Source organism: Silurus aristotelis (assembly GCF_946808225.1).
Source record: "Silurus aristotelis genome assembly, chromosome: 15".
In the NCBI taxonomy this organism is placed as follows: Eukaryota; Metazoa; Chordata; class Actinopteri; order Siluriformes; family Siluridae; genus Silurus; species Silurus aristotelis.
The window spans coordinates 7,474,110-7,489,792 of record NC_139588.1 but is presented as its reverse complement, the minus strand read 5'-3'; the positions used below and the strand labels follow the sequence as shown (position 1 = coordinate 7,489,792).

Below are 15,683 nucleotides of genomic sequence, written 5' to 3'. Positions count from 1 at the left end.
TTTACTCAAGTATGACTTTCAGGTACTCTTTATACTTCTGAAGCGATACATTCCGACCTATCGAATTGTATAAGATGTAAAACAAGAAGTATTATTATTTTAAAATAGGTGCACTGCTGTAGCTAAAACTTTCAAAACAGCAACAACAAACATCCATTAGCAACACTGCAATGCTTACATCACAACAGTGCTCAGAATCAGGTATCACGTAGGCATCAGATACTAGCAGCAGAGGTGACAAAAGTACACACATCCTTTACTTAAGTAGAAGTACAGATACTCATGTTTTAAAATACTCGAGTAAAAGTTGAAGTACTCATTATACTTTTTTACTCAAGTGAAAGTAAAGAAGTCTTGGCTTTGACATGTTCATTTCATTTCATCTTCTCCCGCTTATCCGTACTTCGGGTCGCGGGGGCAGCAGTCTAAGCAGATTCCCCAGACACTTCTCCGTGTCCAGGGATCGGGCTGTCAAGGCCCCCGCCTTCGACTGCTGCCCAATCCTCTCAGCACCGGTCCCTTACGGTCCCTCCTGCAGGTGGTGAGCCCACGGGAAGGGGTTAAGTAAAAAGTAGTTATTACTTCCACCTGTTTTAGCTGTTAACTGGGCCTCACATCATGATAGATAGATAGATAGATAGATAGATAGATAGATAGATAGATAGATAGATAGATAGATAGATAGATAGATAGATAGATAGATAGATAGATAGATAGATAGATAGATAGATAGATAGATAGATAGATAGATAGATAGATAGATGGATGGATGGATGGATGGATAGATGAGATAGCCTAGTGGGTTAATGTCAGGGTCCCCACAAGGATGAGTTTGAGAGTTTGATTCCTGGTCGAGCTGGTTTCTGTGTTGGTAAACTAAACTTCTGGACCTTGTCCCCTCTGAAAACATTTCAATTCTGTCCTTTCTGTGTTGGATTAATTTCTTGATTTCCTGGTCTTTAATGAAAGATAACCACCAAACAAAAAAAAAACAAAAAAGGCACTTCAGTGGTAGCTCAGTGGGTTAAGGCTTGTGCCTGAACATGGTCCTTAATATAGTCCACGCTGGTGATAAGGTTTCAAAGCCAGTCCTACATGCCTTCTTTCTTACTGCGCTGTCATGAAACAAAGTATGAACCCTCCAAAAAAGCACACATGCTTTTCAGCAGCGGTCGCTCAGTGGTTTAAGGCTTGTGCCTCATCTAAACATGCTTCCCAGTCTGATCTCTTCCATGGTTCAGTGGGTTAAGGCTGGTGCCTCACTGAAGTCCTAGACTTAACACTCGACACACACTCATTACTCATCTCAGCCCATTCCACCATCATTTATTTATTATCATTTATACTCTACCGTACTACACTGTTTACATGCTGTTTTTTGCACCTTTACTGTTTCTTATTACACTATACTGTTATTATACTATACTGTTTACATGCTGTCTTTCGCACCTCTTGACTGCTGCTGTTTTTTGCACTACACTGTGTCTGTTTATATTCAGTCCCGGGTATAGTTTTTACACTTCTCCTCATACAGTACTGTATATTCAGAGTGTACAGTAGGTTTACTAGTTGGCGCTATCTCAGGTTTTGTGTCTTGTCTTGTGTTGTCTTGTGTTTTCTGTCTGCACTGTCTGTCTGTATTGTTTTTTGTCTGTACTGTTCTCACTAGGTTGCACTCGATGCACTTTATGTAGCTTGTTGTTGTTAGTGTTAGTGTTAGTGTTAGTGTAGCTCCAGGGTTCCGGAGGAACGTTGTCTCGTTTTTTCCGTGTACTGTGTACCACTGTGTATAGTAGAAATGACAATAAGAGCCTCTTGACTTGACTTGATATTGAGGATCAGGGTTTGAATCCTGCTTTCTGCCTGCTAGTTGCGTTGTAGGTTATGTTCCTGCTTCCTAAATCTTTCTTTAGCTTTATATTCTTGTGTTGATGGTTTAAAGGTAGATAGACCTGCTCTAAACAACCTTCCTGGCCTGTCTGATGGTTCAGTGGATTAAATCAGGTTTCTTGCTTTTGGTGGGGTTCAGGGTTCGAATCCTGCTTTCTGTCTGCCAGTCACGATCAGGATTCACTTCCTACATCTTTCTTTAGCGATATATTTTAGTTTTTAATGGGTTGAAAAGAAAGATAGACCTGCTCTAAACAAGCTTCCTAACTAGTCCTCACCGATGGTTCAATGGGTCAACGTTGGTATCTTGCTGGTGGTGGGAATCATGGTTCGAATCCTGCTTTCTTATTATACTTTTTCTTATTGACATTTGATTAATTAACTTTATTTGCCCAATAATACTAATGGTTCTTTTACTTTGCGACATGATACAGTAATTTTATTTGTTAATTGGAGATTTTTCTCTTTAGAACACTTTTTAAAAAATTGCTTTACTACTTTGTCTTTTTTTCCCAACTTGTTTCATCTTTTTTTATTCTGGCATGTTGAAGAGGCTGTTGTGTTGATCTTAGTTAATGCAGTGTTAAGGGGTAGAATTGAGTTTGAAATAAAACCCGTCTTGGTGTTGAAGACTAGTGCATTGTTGAGCCTATGTTCAGTTTGAGTAAATACTCAATTACTGTTGAAATCAATTACTGTAAGACTTTTACTCAAGTCATATTGGAATTGGTCAGTTGAACTTTTAATGATGTGAGTGAGTTATCTACAGTATACTTTTACTCAAGTATGACTTTCAGGTACTCTTTATACTTCTGAAGCGATACATTCCGACCTATCGAATTGTATAAGATGTAAAACAAGAAGTATTATTATTTTAAAATAGGTGTACTGCTCTAAACAAGCTTCCTAGCCTGTCCTCACTGATGGTTCAATGGGTTAAGGTTGGCATCTCGCTGGTGGTGGGGATCATGGTTTGAATCCTGCTTTCTTCCTGCTAGTTACAATGTAGGTTCAACTTGTGCTACTTACATCTGTATTCGCTTCCTACATCTTTCTTTAGCGTTAAATTCTTGTGTTGATGGTTTGAAAAGAATGATAGACCTGCTCTAATGAAGCTTCCCCATTCTGTTTTTTCCTGATGGCTTAGTGGGTTAAGGCTGGTACTTTGCTAATGTTGGTGGTCAGGGTTCAAACCTGGCTTTCTGTCTGCTAGTCATGAGGTAGGTTAAATTCCTGATTCCTACATCTTCATATTCTTGTTTTAATGGGTTAAAAAAGAAAGATAGACCTGCTCTAAACAAGCTTCCCAGCTTGTCCTTCCTGATGGTTTAGTGGGTTAATGCTGGTGCCCCGCTAATGGTGTGAATCAGGGTTCAAATCCTGCTAGTCACGTCATGGGTTTGCTTCCTATGTCTGTCTTTAGCATTATATTCTTGTGTTGATGGTTTGAAAGAAAAGATAGACCTGCTCTAAACAATCATTGCAGCCGGTTCTTCCCGATGGTTCAGTGGGTTAAGACTGGTATTTTGCTGTTGGTGGGGTTCAGGGTTCGAATCCTGCTTTCTGTGTTTCTGTCTGGTCTGAATTTCTTGCTTTGAAGCATGAAACGAAGGATAAACCCCCCAAAAAAAGAAGGTGTGTTGTGGGACTTGATGGCTTTGTGATAAAAGCCTTGCCTCTGAGCTCAGAGGTTGCTGGTTTGAATCTGGCTTGTCCCCACACTGGGTAAGCTGTGTAGAAAGTAGTGTGTGGTGAGCAGTGAAGTGGTTGACTGTGAACAAAAGTTGTGAAGACCTGCTGCTTCACAGCCTCAAAAAAAGTAATGGTGATAGGTTTTTGGCAGCTTTTTTTCCCCTATATATGCAAAACTAAGTCGATACTTTTTTGGACGTTTTTGCTTCATAACCCCCTGTTTTCAGCATCTCAGACGCTGGGGGGGCAGATGCCCGGATATTGCCCCCCTGCTTCAGGATACGCCCTCCGAAACCACATCCAACGCAGCCAACGACGCCCTCCGAAACCACATATACGCAGCCATTCCTGGCACCTTAGCTTTGAGCCCTGCCCGGGGTTTGAACCGGCAACCTCTCAACCCAGAGGTAAAGCTCTTCCAATTGAGCCACAGGATCTCCTGCAAGAACCTGATTTTTAGGACCTTTTTTGGTTCTTTTTAAAAACTTTTTAAACGAAAGCTAAGGGATAGGAATCGAACCGGGTGAATCAGATAGCAGCGACCACTTCACTGACCATTACACCAACACAGGAGAGGCAAACAAGCCTTTGCTTATTGGACTCTTGGCTTTTCTATAGTTAGGAGACCAGTGTTTTCTCTTAGATTATGATGGTAAAGGGTTAAAACTTCTCCTTCCTGTACATTCTCTAAGTAACCGAAAGTCTATGAGAAGTGACTCAGGTACAAGAACCACATCTCCAACACCTGCACCACTGATATACCATGATTTACCAGCAACCAATTTTAATGATCTTTCATTGTTCTGTTTTTAAAAACTTCTTATAAAGTTCAATATGAAACTAGAGGTAAGAATCGAACCAGGAATGTCTTTCATCATAGAGCACTAATGGCATTACTTCAAAACTCAAAACTATGTTAGACATGTAAATAAGCAGGAAAGACAAAGACAAAGACAAAGAGACACAGACACAGCTTTACAAAGAGTGAGAAACAAATTGAGAGACAGCAAGAGAGAGACATATACAGTGAGACAGAGACATTTACTAAAAGAGACACAGAGACAATTAGATAGAGAAAATAGAGAGACAAAGATAGCGAGATATAGCCACTTCCTGTTGGAAGTGTTTATCCCGAGCGACTCTTAATGATCTCATTTACTAAATGAGCAGTAGTGAGTTAAGGGCTTGCTCAGGTGCCCAAAACTGGCAGCTTGGAGGTGTTAAACATGTATTATATGTACAGCATGTGATATATATGTAAGCATATGTACAGTGATTAAATATAAAGGCTATATCAGTGCAGAGACGTGTGGACATCATTTAGAGCCTTTGCTATGTTTCCACACGGACAGTTAAAGAGGTGATACCGGAGAGACTGTACCTCTTCAAGTCAAGTCAGGAAGCTTATATATAGATAATTATAGACATTTTACAGATTTGAATGATGTATTGTTTTTATCTGTACGATCAATAAAGACAGTAATTTAAGTTTGTGTCACCATTATGAGGGAAAAACCCACAAAACGCCACCTAGAGGGTTAATTGTGTAAAACATGGCAGATTTTGGTGTTTGATTTGAGACTTGGCGCATAAATAAAACAAAAGTTTACTGATTAAAAATATTTTTATCTGGAGTTTATTTATTTATTTTAGATCTAAGTAAAGAAAGGACGTCGTGGATAAATGTATTTTTTTGCCAAAGGTTTAAATTTCGCCTCTTTTTTATTTAGTTATTTATTTACATTTTTTATAAAAAATGATCAAAATTAGAGAACAACAAGGACTGTAGCATGGAAAAAGATTACAACAAAATTTTCTGAAGGTTACAACAGTCAGCAATTAGTAGGAAGTGTACAGGCCTCTGCTCTGAATGACTTCAGCACATCTGCAGCCACAGGACAGCACTAGTCTCTCACACTGCTCAGGTGTGATTTTGGTCCACTTTTCTTCCAGTCTCCTCCACAGTTCAGTGACTGTAGTGGGTTTCTTGGCCATAACTTTGTCGCCAAGGATTTTCCAGAGGTTCTCTATCTGGTTGAGATCAGGACTCTGGCCATGTCATTATTTCAATGTTTTCAGTTTCAAGGAACTGCTTTACCCGTTTTGCTGTTTGACATGGAGCGTTGTCCTGCATGAACACTGCGGGCTGATTGGGTGATGAACGCAGGGAGGGAACCTGGATGGAATATGTTGTTGAAGAAGGTTCTGATAAACATTTGCATTCACTCTGCCATGTAGCTGTATAAGAGACCCAACTCCAGCTGCAGAAAACATGCCCCAAACCATGACACTTCCTCCTCCACTTTTTACTGACTTCTTTACACACTTTGGGTTCAGTCTTTCTCCAGTTTGTCGTCGAACATAATGTTTCCCATCGGACCCAAGTGAACTTTGGACCAGTTCTCCTCTGTCCACACAACATGCTCCTCAGCAAAACTTAGTCTAGCCTTTTGATTCTTTCTGCTAATGAGAGGTTTGGTCACTGCAGAGTGGGCTTTCAGTCCAAATGCTCTTAAACGTCGAGACACTGTATGACGAGACAGATCCTTACCCTGTTCAGCGCTGAACTGGTGAGCAATTCCAGCTTCAGTGTGGAAACGAAGCCCATTGAGATCCTCCGCAGTATCCTGTCCTCTCTTGTATTCCGTGGACGACCAGCCTTGAATGAGTTTGTGATGTTGTAAAGATTCAATATTCTTGAAATCACAGATTTGGAACGACCAACTTGTCTTGCTATGGCTGATAGGGTCATTCCTTTGGCCTTCATCTGGACAACCTGGAAGTTAGGCTGCCAGTTAAATAGGGGTTGACAGATAATCAGGGAAATTAGCACCAGGTGCCAGATTAACACCAATAACTGGGAGGTATCTGAAAGTGTTCTCTAATTTTGATCAGTGTGTTTTCTGCAAAATAATGTTTTTTTTTTAAATGCCTTAGTTAATTTGTGGAAAAGGTGTTCTGGTAGGATGGTATAGACAGGACAAAAACTCCCTCAACTGTTGAGCAGTAAAGATGACATTTTCAAAATTGTTCAATTGTTTATAAATTGTTCTGTAATTTTGATCGCCAGTGTACATACATACATACACATATGTATATGTGTATGTATATATATATATATATATATATATATATATATATATATATATATATATATATATATATATATATATATATATTAATACAAAACGAATAAAAAATGTTGTTACCTAATGAATGTGTTCAGGCTGAAGATCCACATATAGAACACAAGCAGAGAAAAGATGATGATGATCAGGAATGTGTCTGTTCTCAGTCATGTTTACATCACTGACTCCCTCTGTCTCATCCACATTAACCCCAAACTTCTTACTGCCTTCTGCCTGCTGATTCTTAGTTCCATAAACTAGTCTACATCTGTGGTGAGTGAGAGTCAGGACTTTATACACCAGTGGATTGAAAAAGACAGGCAATGACAGGAAATCGGTTGTTCGGCTGAAATTGGCACGCAGGGAAAAAATACAATAAAATTCACTAAATCAATGGATTAAAACTAAAGTAACGAGTCTGTTACTTTAGCAAAACGTAAGAAGTAAAAAGTACAGATATTTGTGTAAAAATGTAATGAGTAAAAGTAAAAAGTTGTCTGAAAAATAAATAGTGGAGTAAAATACTGATACCAGAAAAATCTACTTAAGTACAGTAACTAAGTATTTGTACTCCGTTACTTCCCACCTCTGACTAGCAGTAATTGTGATCTTTTAAAATGTCCTGCATGACAGGTGCTGCTGAGTGTGTAGGTACAATAAGTGATGATGTATGTAAAAAATTATAATCACATTATCTTTTGAATAGATATAAATGTGGTCCCAAATAAAACGCTATTGAATGTCTACCTTGTGTGGTCTACATTTTCATTTACATTTATGGCATTTGGCTGACATCCTTATCCCGAACTATTTACAACTGAGCAGTTAAGGATTAAGAGCCTTGTTCAAGGGCCCAGCAGTAAGAGTTTGGTGGGGCTGGGATTTGACCTTGTGACTTTCTAAACCATAGTCCAATACCTTTACCACTGAGCTACCACCTCCTATGTCTACAACCACAACCAGAAGTAAATTCAAGGTTGGTGTGCAAAAGCTACCTGCTCTTCATTCAGATGTCAAAGTCAGAACAAAAGGCTCACATTCATCATTAACAGAAAGCAATAGAAAAGGTTTGCTATATGAAGGAGAATGGCTGGATTATTTCACAGTATTAATGTGATTGGGAATGTGTGTGTATGATTAGTAATAGGTGAATGATTTTTGGAAGTGATCGAAATTTTTGGAATGTTCTTGCTATTTACATTTACATTTAGCAGACGCCCTTATCCAGAGCGATTACAACCAAGCAGTTGAGCGTTAAGGATCTTGCTTAAGGCCCCCAACTGGCAACTTTGTTCTGCTGGGATTAACTTAATTGATTAAAGCACTTAACGGTCTCGCACCGCAGTATCTGAGTGAAATTTTGTACCAGTATGATCCCCACGCCTACTTAGATCAAAATGTGAAGGCCATCTGTTGGTTCCTCAAATAATGAAGACTACATCAGGGGGCAGATCTTTCTCTTATAAAGCCCCACAGTTATGGAACAGCCTTCCAACCAGTGTTCGGGACTCAGACACAGTCTCAGTGTTCAAGTTGAGGTTGAAAACCTATTTATTTAGTCAAGCCTTTGATCAGTAGATTTTTTTCTTAGGTAAATTCTCAGATTTGGAGGGAACATGGATATAGAGTGTTTGGTGAACTGGGATATTTGTATGCTGTCGTCCCCTCACATTCACACGTTCACTCAGGTTTGTTGACGGTGGTGTGGTGGGTCGTCTCTTATCCCAGAGATCCCTCATGTCTGGTTCTCCCTTGTAGTTATTCTGCCATAGCGAGTCTTGCTAAAGTCCAAACTGCACAGTGATATTAACTTTCATACAACAATAAGGACACTTAATAATCCATATCCTTCTCCTCCTGCCACTCTCTCTCTCTCTCTCTCTCTCTCTCTCTCTCTCTCTCTCTCTCTGTCGAGTTAAACATGCTCCTGAGGCTCCAGTGACCACTGCTCCTGCCCCTCTCCCCTCCTCTCCCCCTCCCATCTTCCCACTTCGTCCAGGCCTGCCTCTGGATAGTGTTCTCTTTGACTGGAGGCCACTCTGTACAGCTTGGGACGGTTACTCATCAACGCCTTGGGTGGTTCCATGAAATTCCGGAGTAAGAACAGGAGCTTTGAGGATGGATTGGACTGTAGTTAATGTCAACAGTCTGCTACACTGACTCAGGAATACACTTCACTTCTGATCATCATCACTGTACCCCGCAACATTGTATATCTGCTTCAAATAGACATTTGGTGCAACCCAGATGAGGATGGGTTCCCTTTTGAGTCTGGTTCCTCTCAAGGTTTCTTCCTTATGCCATCTCGGGGAGTTTTTCCTTGCCACAGTTGCTCATCAGGGACAAACTTACTTACAAAGAACATATTTACTTTTAATCACCACATTATCCGTGTAAAGCTGCTTTGAGACAATGTTCATTGTTAAAAGCGCTATACAAATAAAAATAAATTGAATTGAATTGAACTGAAATTGAATTCAAAATATCATCAATATCACAAGGATCATAGAAAACTCAGATTATGTTTTTGTATGTGAGGCTGGCAGTGATATGGTGACTCCCATCTAATTCTTGGATAGCTGACATATCCTTAAAACACTGGATACAAGTCTCTGCACACTCGTTTACACCTTGGACCAATTTACCATAACCAGTCCACAGAGGAGGTGGGAGAACACTAGAGAACCCAGTGCAAACCTAAGAAGATTCATGAATCACATGAAATACTTCAAACAGACAGTAAACCAAGCTCAGGATTAATCCAAAGTCTAAGAGGTGTGTGGCAGCATTGCTACCAGTTATACTATCATAATATATTTGGGAAATTCTGCCTGAAAGTTCTTTAATCAGACATTTCCTTTTTCATTGCTACAGAACTCACCTTGTTCTTCTTCGAAGGCTTCACACAGGAAGTAGCATTCATGCTGGATTTTATCATGTAGAGTTTCTTGACTCTCTCCAAAGCTCTTGATGTAACTAACAGAAAACTGTTGGTGCTTTTTCCATGAGTAGCCATTGGTAAATGACAAACCTGCCCTCTCCGCCCCATGATGTAAAAGAGGAGAAGGAGACTGAATTAAAAGTAAAATAAAACAGTACATGAACCATATTTGGCTTTCCTCAATGCTAACTAGTAATCTAAATGCAAAAAAAGCTGAACAAGACTCAGATTCTCTTACCTCTGCCTTTGTAAATGTCATCAAATAAAGGTGAAACAAACCGAGCAAAGCTTTCTCCTTGACTTACAAGTGCTTCTTTCACCATCTTATATCCAGAAACATACACAATTTTGATAGAGCCTCTCCTGAGACTGAAAATATTCCCATACTGTTCTGCTAACTGGGGGAAAAATAATAATGTCTTAAAATTACTTATTTTTATGGTCCCTTTACAAATAAACATTTTACAGTGTCATGGTGTTATCTTCTAAAGTTTATATTTAACTGTGGACTTAACCTTTAAAACAAATGTTATTCGATCGGAACTGATTAAAGACTGGACTAGTGCAGTGTATTATCTTAATCGTATCAGTGATTTATGACTTAATAATACATTAGCATGCAAATATTTCACTTCATTTGTTTAAACACTTAGAATTACAGTACAAATAGTTATAAGATTTGCCCATTCCCTATCAGACTCTCACCTTATTCATAGTTTCATAGTCACCTCCTGTAAAGACATTTCCCAGTAAAGGTAAAGGCAGTGGTCCTGGAGGAAAGTTGGGTGAATTTTTCCTCCCAATAATCCAAATGAAAAACAAGAGAGCCACAGTGAAAATCATCCATTCTTTAAAAGTGAACAGCTCGTATAAAGAATGTAAAATCATAGCTATCCTGGCCTGATGATAGATCAGTTGGTGAAGAGCTCTATGAATTTGGGTAGTTCTTTAGTGTATCTCAAACTAACATGTCTACATCTGTGCAGAGGGTTTGAGTTCAGCAAAGTTCATGTTGATATAATCTTGTGGTCTCCAAGTAACACAGAGGCCCCTGTGAGTTATTTATATTCTGCTCCAGAGAAGGCAAATTCCAGTGCTGTTTTTTCCACTGAATTCTACATTCCCTTTTACACACAAAAGCTTTAGTTCAACCACAATTATTTAATATGTTGTTATTGATCACATCATTTAAAAAGACCACACTGATAAACCCACAGGACTGTATATATTCCTAGAGTAAGACATACGTAGAACATACAGCTTGTGTTATATAACATTCTCCTCCAAAATATAATTATTAAAATGATCTTTTATTACAATACAAAAGCAAATTACTTTTTATACATAGATTGAGCAAAATGCTAAATGGGCGAATAGAAGAGAAATCCAAATCAAGTCAATATTTGGTGTCTTTATCAAATATACCAAAGTATAAGACACCCACGCACTCACGCACATACACACACTCACACACTTACACACAGATTTCAAAGCAGACTGAGGATTTTGAGATTTGCTGGACCCTAGATGCAGCAAATGAAAGACACATCAATCTTCCTTAACCTTTGACATCGGAAGATATCCAGCAGTGCCATCAGCAAAGAACTTCCATTAACCAGTTGGACACAGTTTCACCTATTTAGTGTTGGAGAAGTTTTCAAGAAGTGGTGTATATGGAAGAATTGCGACCAAAAAGAAATACCACTAACAAGACTAAGTGATTAAATTATGCACAAAAACACTGGAACTGTATTACAGGGAAATGGCAGCAGGTGCTGCGGGCTGATTTTTGGCTGTAACAGGAAGCAAGTGGTTTGTTAAAGGGCTGCAACAGAGAAGCATGGTGGAGGTTTTCTGCAAGCTTGAGGCTTAATTTCTGTAAATGGAGTTTTGGAGATTTGGTCAGGATTAATGGTGTCCACAATGCTGAGAAATAGAGGCAGATACTTATCCGTCATGTAATACTACCGGTGAGGAGTCTGAATAGGCTCAAATTTATTCTGCAGCAGGACAATAATTCCAAACATACAGCCAATGTCATTAAGAACTATCTTCAGCGTACAGAAGAACAAAGAGTCCTGATCTCACCATTATTGAGCCTGTTCTTACTTTACAGCATTTTCTTTACAGCCTAGAACCTTTGCACAGTACTGTGTCTCCTGAAAGTACTGTTAATTATATAAAAAAAAGAAAGGTGTTCAAGTAATACGTCCTCTCAACGAAATGAGAATTATAAGGTGTTTTAAAACAAATGAACCATATATTGTTTATTGTTATAATTGTGAATTATAATGCAACTTAAACACCCCAAATTCATTACATCCATGAGAGCTAGATGAAGATCATATATATCTGTTGATAAGCCCTTAGCATTGGGTAACACAGATGCATAAGGGTCTGGGTGAAAATTTGAAGCCCATCTGTCTCTCCATGCTCAGCTCATTTCCAGGACTAGGAGAGAATGTAAAAAAAACAGGAAGAGCTTCATCCGAGCCAGCTGCTCCCCTACACATGCTCTCCTACCTGCAGGAGGCAATAATGAAACATCTTGGTCTAAATATTATTATTGCCAGTAACTTCTTCTCATATTGAACGCATTTGTCAGCTATTTATACAGCATTGCACATTTGTTCTACCTGCTGAAAAGGGCAGGAAAGCCTCCTTCCTCAGAAATCGGCCTTGTTCATCTAGAAAGTGTTTCTCACTGACTCTCGTCGTTAAGCACAGATGACAGGTTTGTAGTCAGTGATGTTCCCTAAAGATGAGAGAGAATCTATCATCTGGAACACTGTGTCTTGTACATCATTATTATTTATGAAGATCAAACCTTTGGAATGAAGAATCCAACTCTTTTGTTGGATTCTTCAACTCTTGGGTCTTTTAAAAACTCTATTATTTTTGCATAGTTGGCAAAAATTGTCTTATGAGGGCCAGGAAGATAATCAAAGAGCCGAGGGAGAACATTGTACAGCTACCGGATGCCACAAAGGACACAAAAATAAGACAATGGTGAATCTAAGTGTAAATACATTGCATAATGAAGCATTACATGATACGATGGTGGCAAATATGAATTCCAAATGTGATATGTACAACCCCAATTCCCCCAAAAAATTGGGACACTGTGTAAAATGTAAACAAAAACTGAATGCAATGATTTGAAAATCTCATAAACCCATATTTTATTTACAATAGAGCATTGTCAAATGTTTTAGAATATATCACATGTTTAAACTGAGGAAATATACTATTTTAAGGATACAATAAGGTTGAGGAAGTTAGAAAAGTGTGGGAAATCAGTGCTCACTTTCCTCACTGTTCTGAAATTCCTCAGCTGTTCTGAACTGCACTACACACTGTACACTATGCACATTAATGCTCCAGTTTGCACATAACTCTCCAAAACGCTTTGAGTCCCACAGGACTCGATAAAACACTGAGACTTTGTACAGACTCAACATACACTCAGTTTTTTGCACAGACTCTTTTCTTGAACTTACCTTTACATTTTGAGTATTTTGTAATATTTATTGCATGCCTTTTTGCCTGTGTTTGTTAATACTGCTGGAAGCTCTAAATTTCCCATTGGGATGAATAAATCTATCTATATGAACCATGTTAAGGATAAATTAAGGTTGGGATGGCTACAAGAAGATGGGATGGGGCAACACAAGTCTGGAAAAGAGTTTAAAATTAAACAGTTGGAGTAACATTTTGCAACTAATGACTGTGTTGGTCAATTTGATTTGTAATGAGCATTCCTGGAATTAATACCATTTTAAGGGAGGTTTTATTTTTATCTATAAGCTCAACTGAAGTTTGTTAGATGATACCCTTTTGTGGTTAAGAGAGTGAGTGAACATAAAACCTGCAAAGCTTTGCAACTTTTAAGTGACAGCTGATTTATAACGTTATGTAATTAAATCCTGTGCTGTTGATAACCAACAAAAAGGTCAGAGATTGTTGACATTTTCAAAACAAAAATAAAATGGAGAGGGGATTAGGGTTTTTCAAATTGTGCTTTAGAAATAAATTGATGTTGATGTTTATGGAAGGTTTTATGGCACAGGAAATCTTCAGGACAATGTCACAATGTTTTGAAAGAAATTACTATTATATAACTATTTATAGCTGCTATATGCTGTTACTTAACCTGCAACCGGAGCTAAATCCTGTCAGGTTAGCTAATATTTAGCTGGCAAAAATGATCTGTGAAGATTATTAATATTTACAGATGCACCTTAAAAACCCTGTCGTGTTAATTGAATATCTTTAAAAAGAAGTTTCAATTATTTATGCATGTTGTTTAATTATAAGTTTGATTCAAAGTGTAATTCCAATGCTTTTACCATCCAGCCATCTACTTAAAAATGTTTTTGGAGTGTAGAAGCTAGTGTTCATATACATACCAATCTGTTAAGCCACCAAAATATTCTCTTTTTGATGAAAAGTGATTCTGACATCAAAAACAACCATTTTTAATAACAACTGGAACAAAACCTACAGTATTTATTCATTGAGAAAAGTACATTCCCCAGCCCATATATTATTGCGGTTTTACTTGCCAAGTCCCTTAAAGATTTTGTGAAAGAGAGGGATAATTGGACATTCTACAAAGATGGCCTCCTTCACAACTTTATGTCCGGAAATGTCTGACGTCCCCAGCGCAGGCTGAAAACATCTACATACTTCCCAGCAAGCTTAGTTTAGATAATATGTACAGTTAAAAAAATGAATGTCAAAATGGTCTTTATAGATCACCTTGTTTATTGTTTTGAAGTCAAGCCCAGTGGCCATGGTCCTGGTGGGAAATTGGATGGACTTTCATTTCTAAAGATGTCAAGAAATAGTAGTAAAAGTAAAAATCTTATAAGACAGGTTTTAATATCTAGGTATTCCACTAAGCAGTTTAAACACATTGCTGTGGTTTGTGGGGAGTCTTGTGGTAGTGGGTCTGCTCCTGGGTGTGTACTTTGGTTTATGTAGTTTGTTTTGTTTTATTTGGCAAGTAGCTAGTATGGAGTATCTTGCATAAAAACCTGTTTCTTAAATCTGGACCCTACTTTAATCCAAGACTTCTTAACCACACACCAGCTATTACATTAGGAACACCATACATCAGAAGTAACGGTAAAGGCAGAGATGCTGGAGGAAAGTTGGGTCAAGTTCTTAATCATACAAATAATAAACAAGAGAGCTTTAGTGAAAATTAGCGATTTGTTAAAAAGCAAACAGCTTGAGCAAAGTATTTAAATTCATAGCTATTATGGTCTAAGAGGAGATGATAATGCACAATAAATAATACAGTCTTATAACTATGGACACTTTCTTTAGAACATTCTTGGAACCCGGTACCAATTTTTTCACACCCTGGTACTGGGTTGTGACCTGGTGGTTTGGGGAACTCTCAAATAGAGCACTGTGAATTTGGGTAGCTCTCTATAGTACATCAAACAAACTTATCTACATCTATGCACATTGTTTGGGTGCAGTACAGTTAATATTGATAAAATCTTGTGGTCTCTAAGTAACACAGAGGAAGATATGAGTTATTTACAATCTGCTCCAGTGGAAGCAAATTGCAGTGCTGAATTCTACATTCCTTTTACACAAAAAGGTTTGGTAGAGTCACAATCATTGCATACATTTTTATTGATCACATTATTCAGAACATCATATTATACAATTCACACTAAGCGACCTGCAGGACTGCATATATTGCTGCAGAGAGACATGTAAAACATACAGAATATACACAGTTTCAAAGGTTTTAATGACAGATGAAATGAGAAAAACTCTTGATTGATCAGAAGACTGGGCCACACTACTGGACACAGCAACAGTTCGAGTCAGATTACAGCAAGGTGGGGGTGGCATAATGGTGTGGGCTGCTCTTATTTATTATGAGCTAGTTGGACCTTTTTGGGTGGAAGACAGGCTGAAAATGAACTACCAAAACTATTGCCTGTTTCTGGAAAACGGTTTCTTCAAACAATGGTACTAGAGGAAGTCATCAGCTTTGAAGGAGGCCA

At 38.3% G+C, this 15,683-nt stretch overlaps 1 protein-coding gene across 1 annotated transcript in view; it reads right to left on the bottom strand.

The window, feature by feature from the left end:
* The window catches only part of LOC310738447 (uncharacterized protein), a 33,071-nt gene that overhangs the window by 3,645 nt on the left and 13,743 nt on the right, over positions 1-15,683 (bottom strand). The window contains exons 10-13 of the mRNA XM_083563430.1: positions 15,343-15,372; positions 10,357-10,579; positions 9,890-10,049; positions 9,592-9,741 (exon numbers count right to left, since the gene is read on the bottom strand). Of these exons, the coding sequence (XP_083419556.1) occupies positions 9,592-9,741; positions 9,890-10,049; positions 10,357-10,579; positions 15,343-15,372 (563 nt within the window). The remainder of the gene's footprint in view (positions 1-9,591; positions 9,742-9,889; positions 10,050-10,356; positions 10,580-15,342; positions 15,373-15,683) is intronic.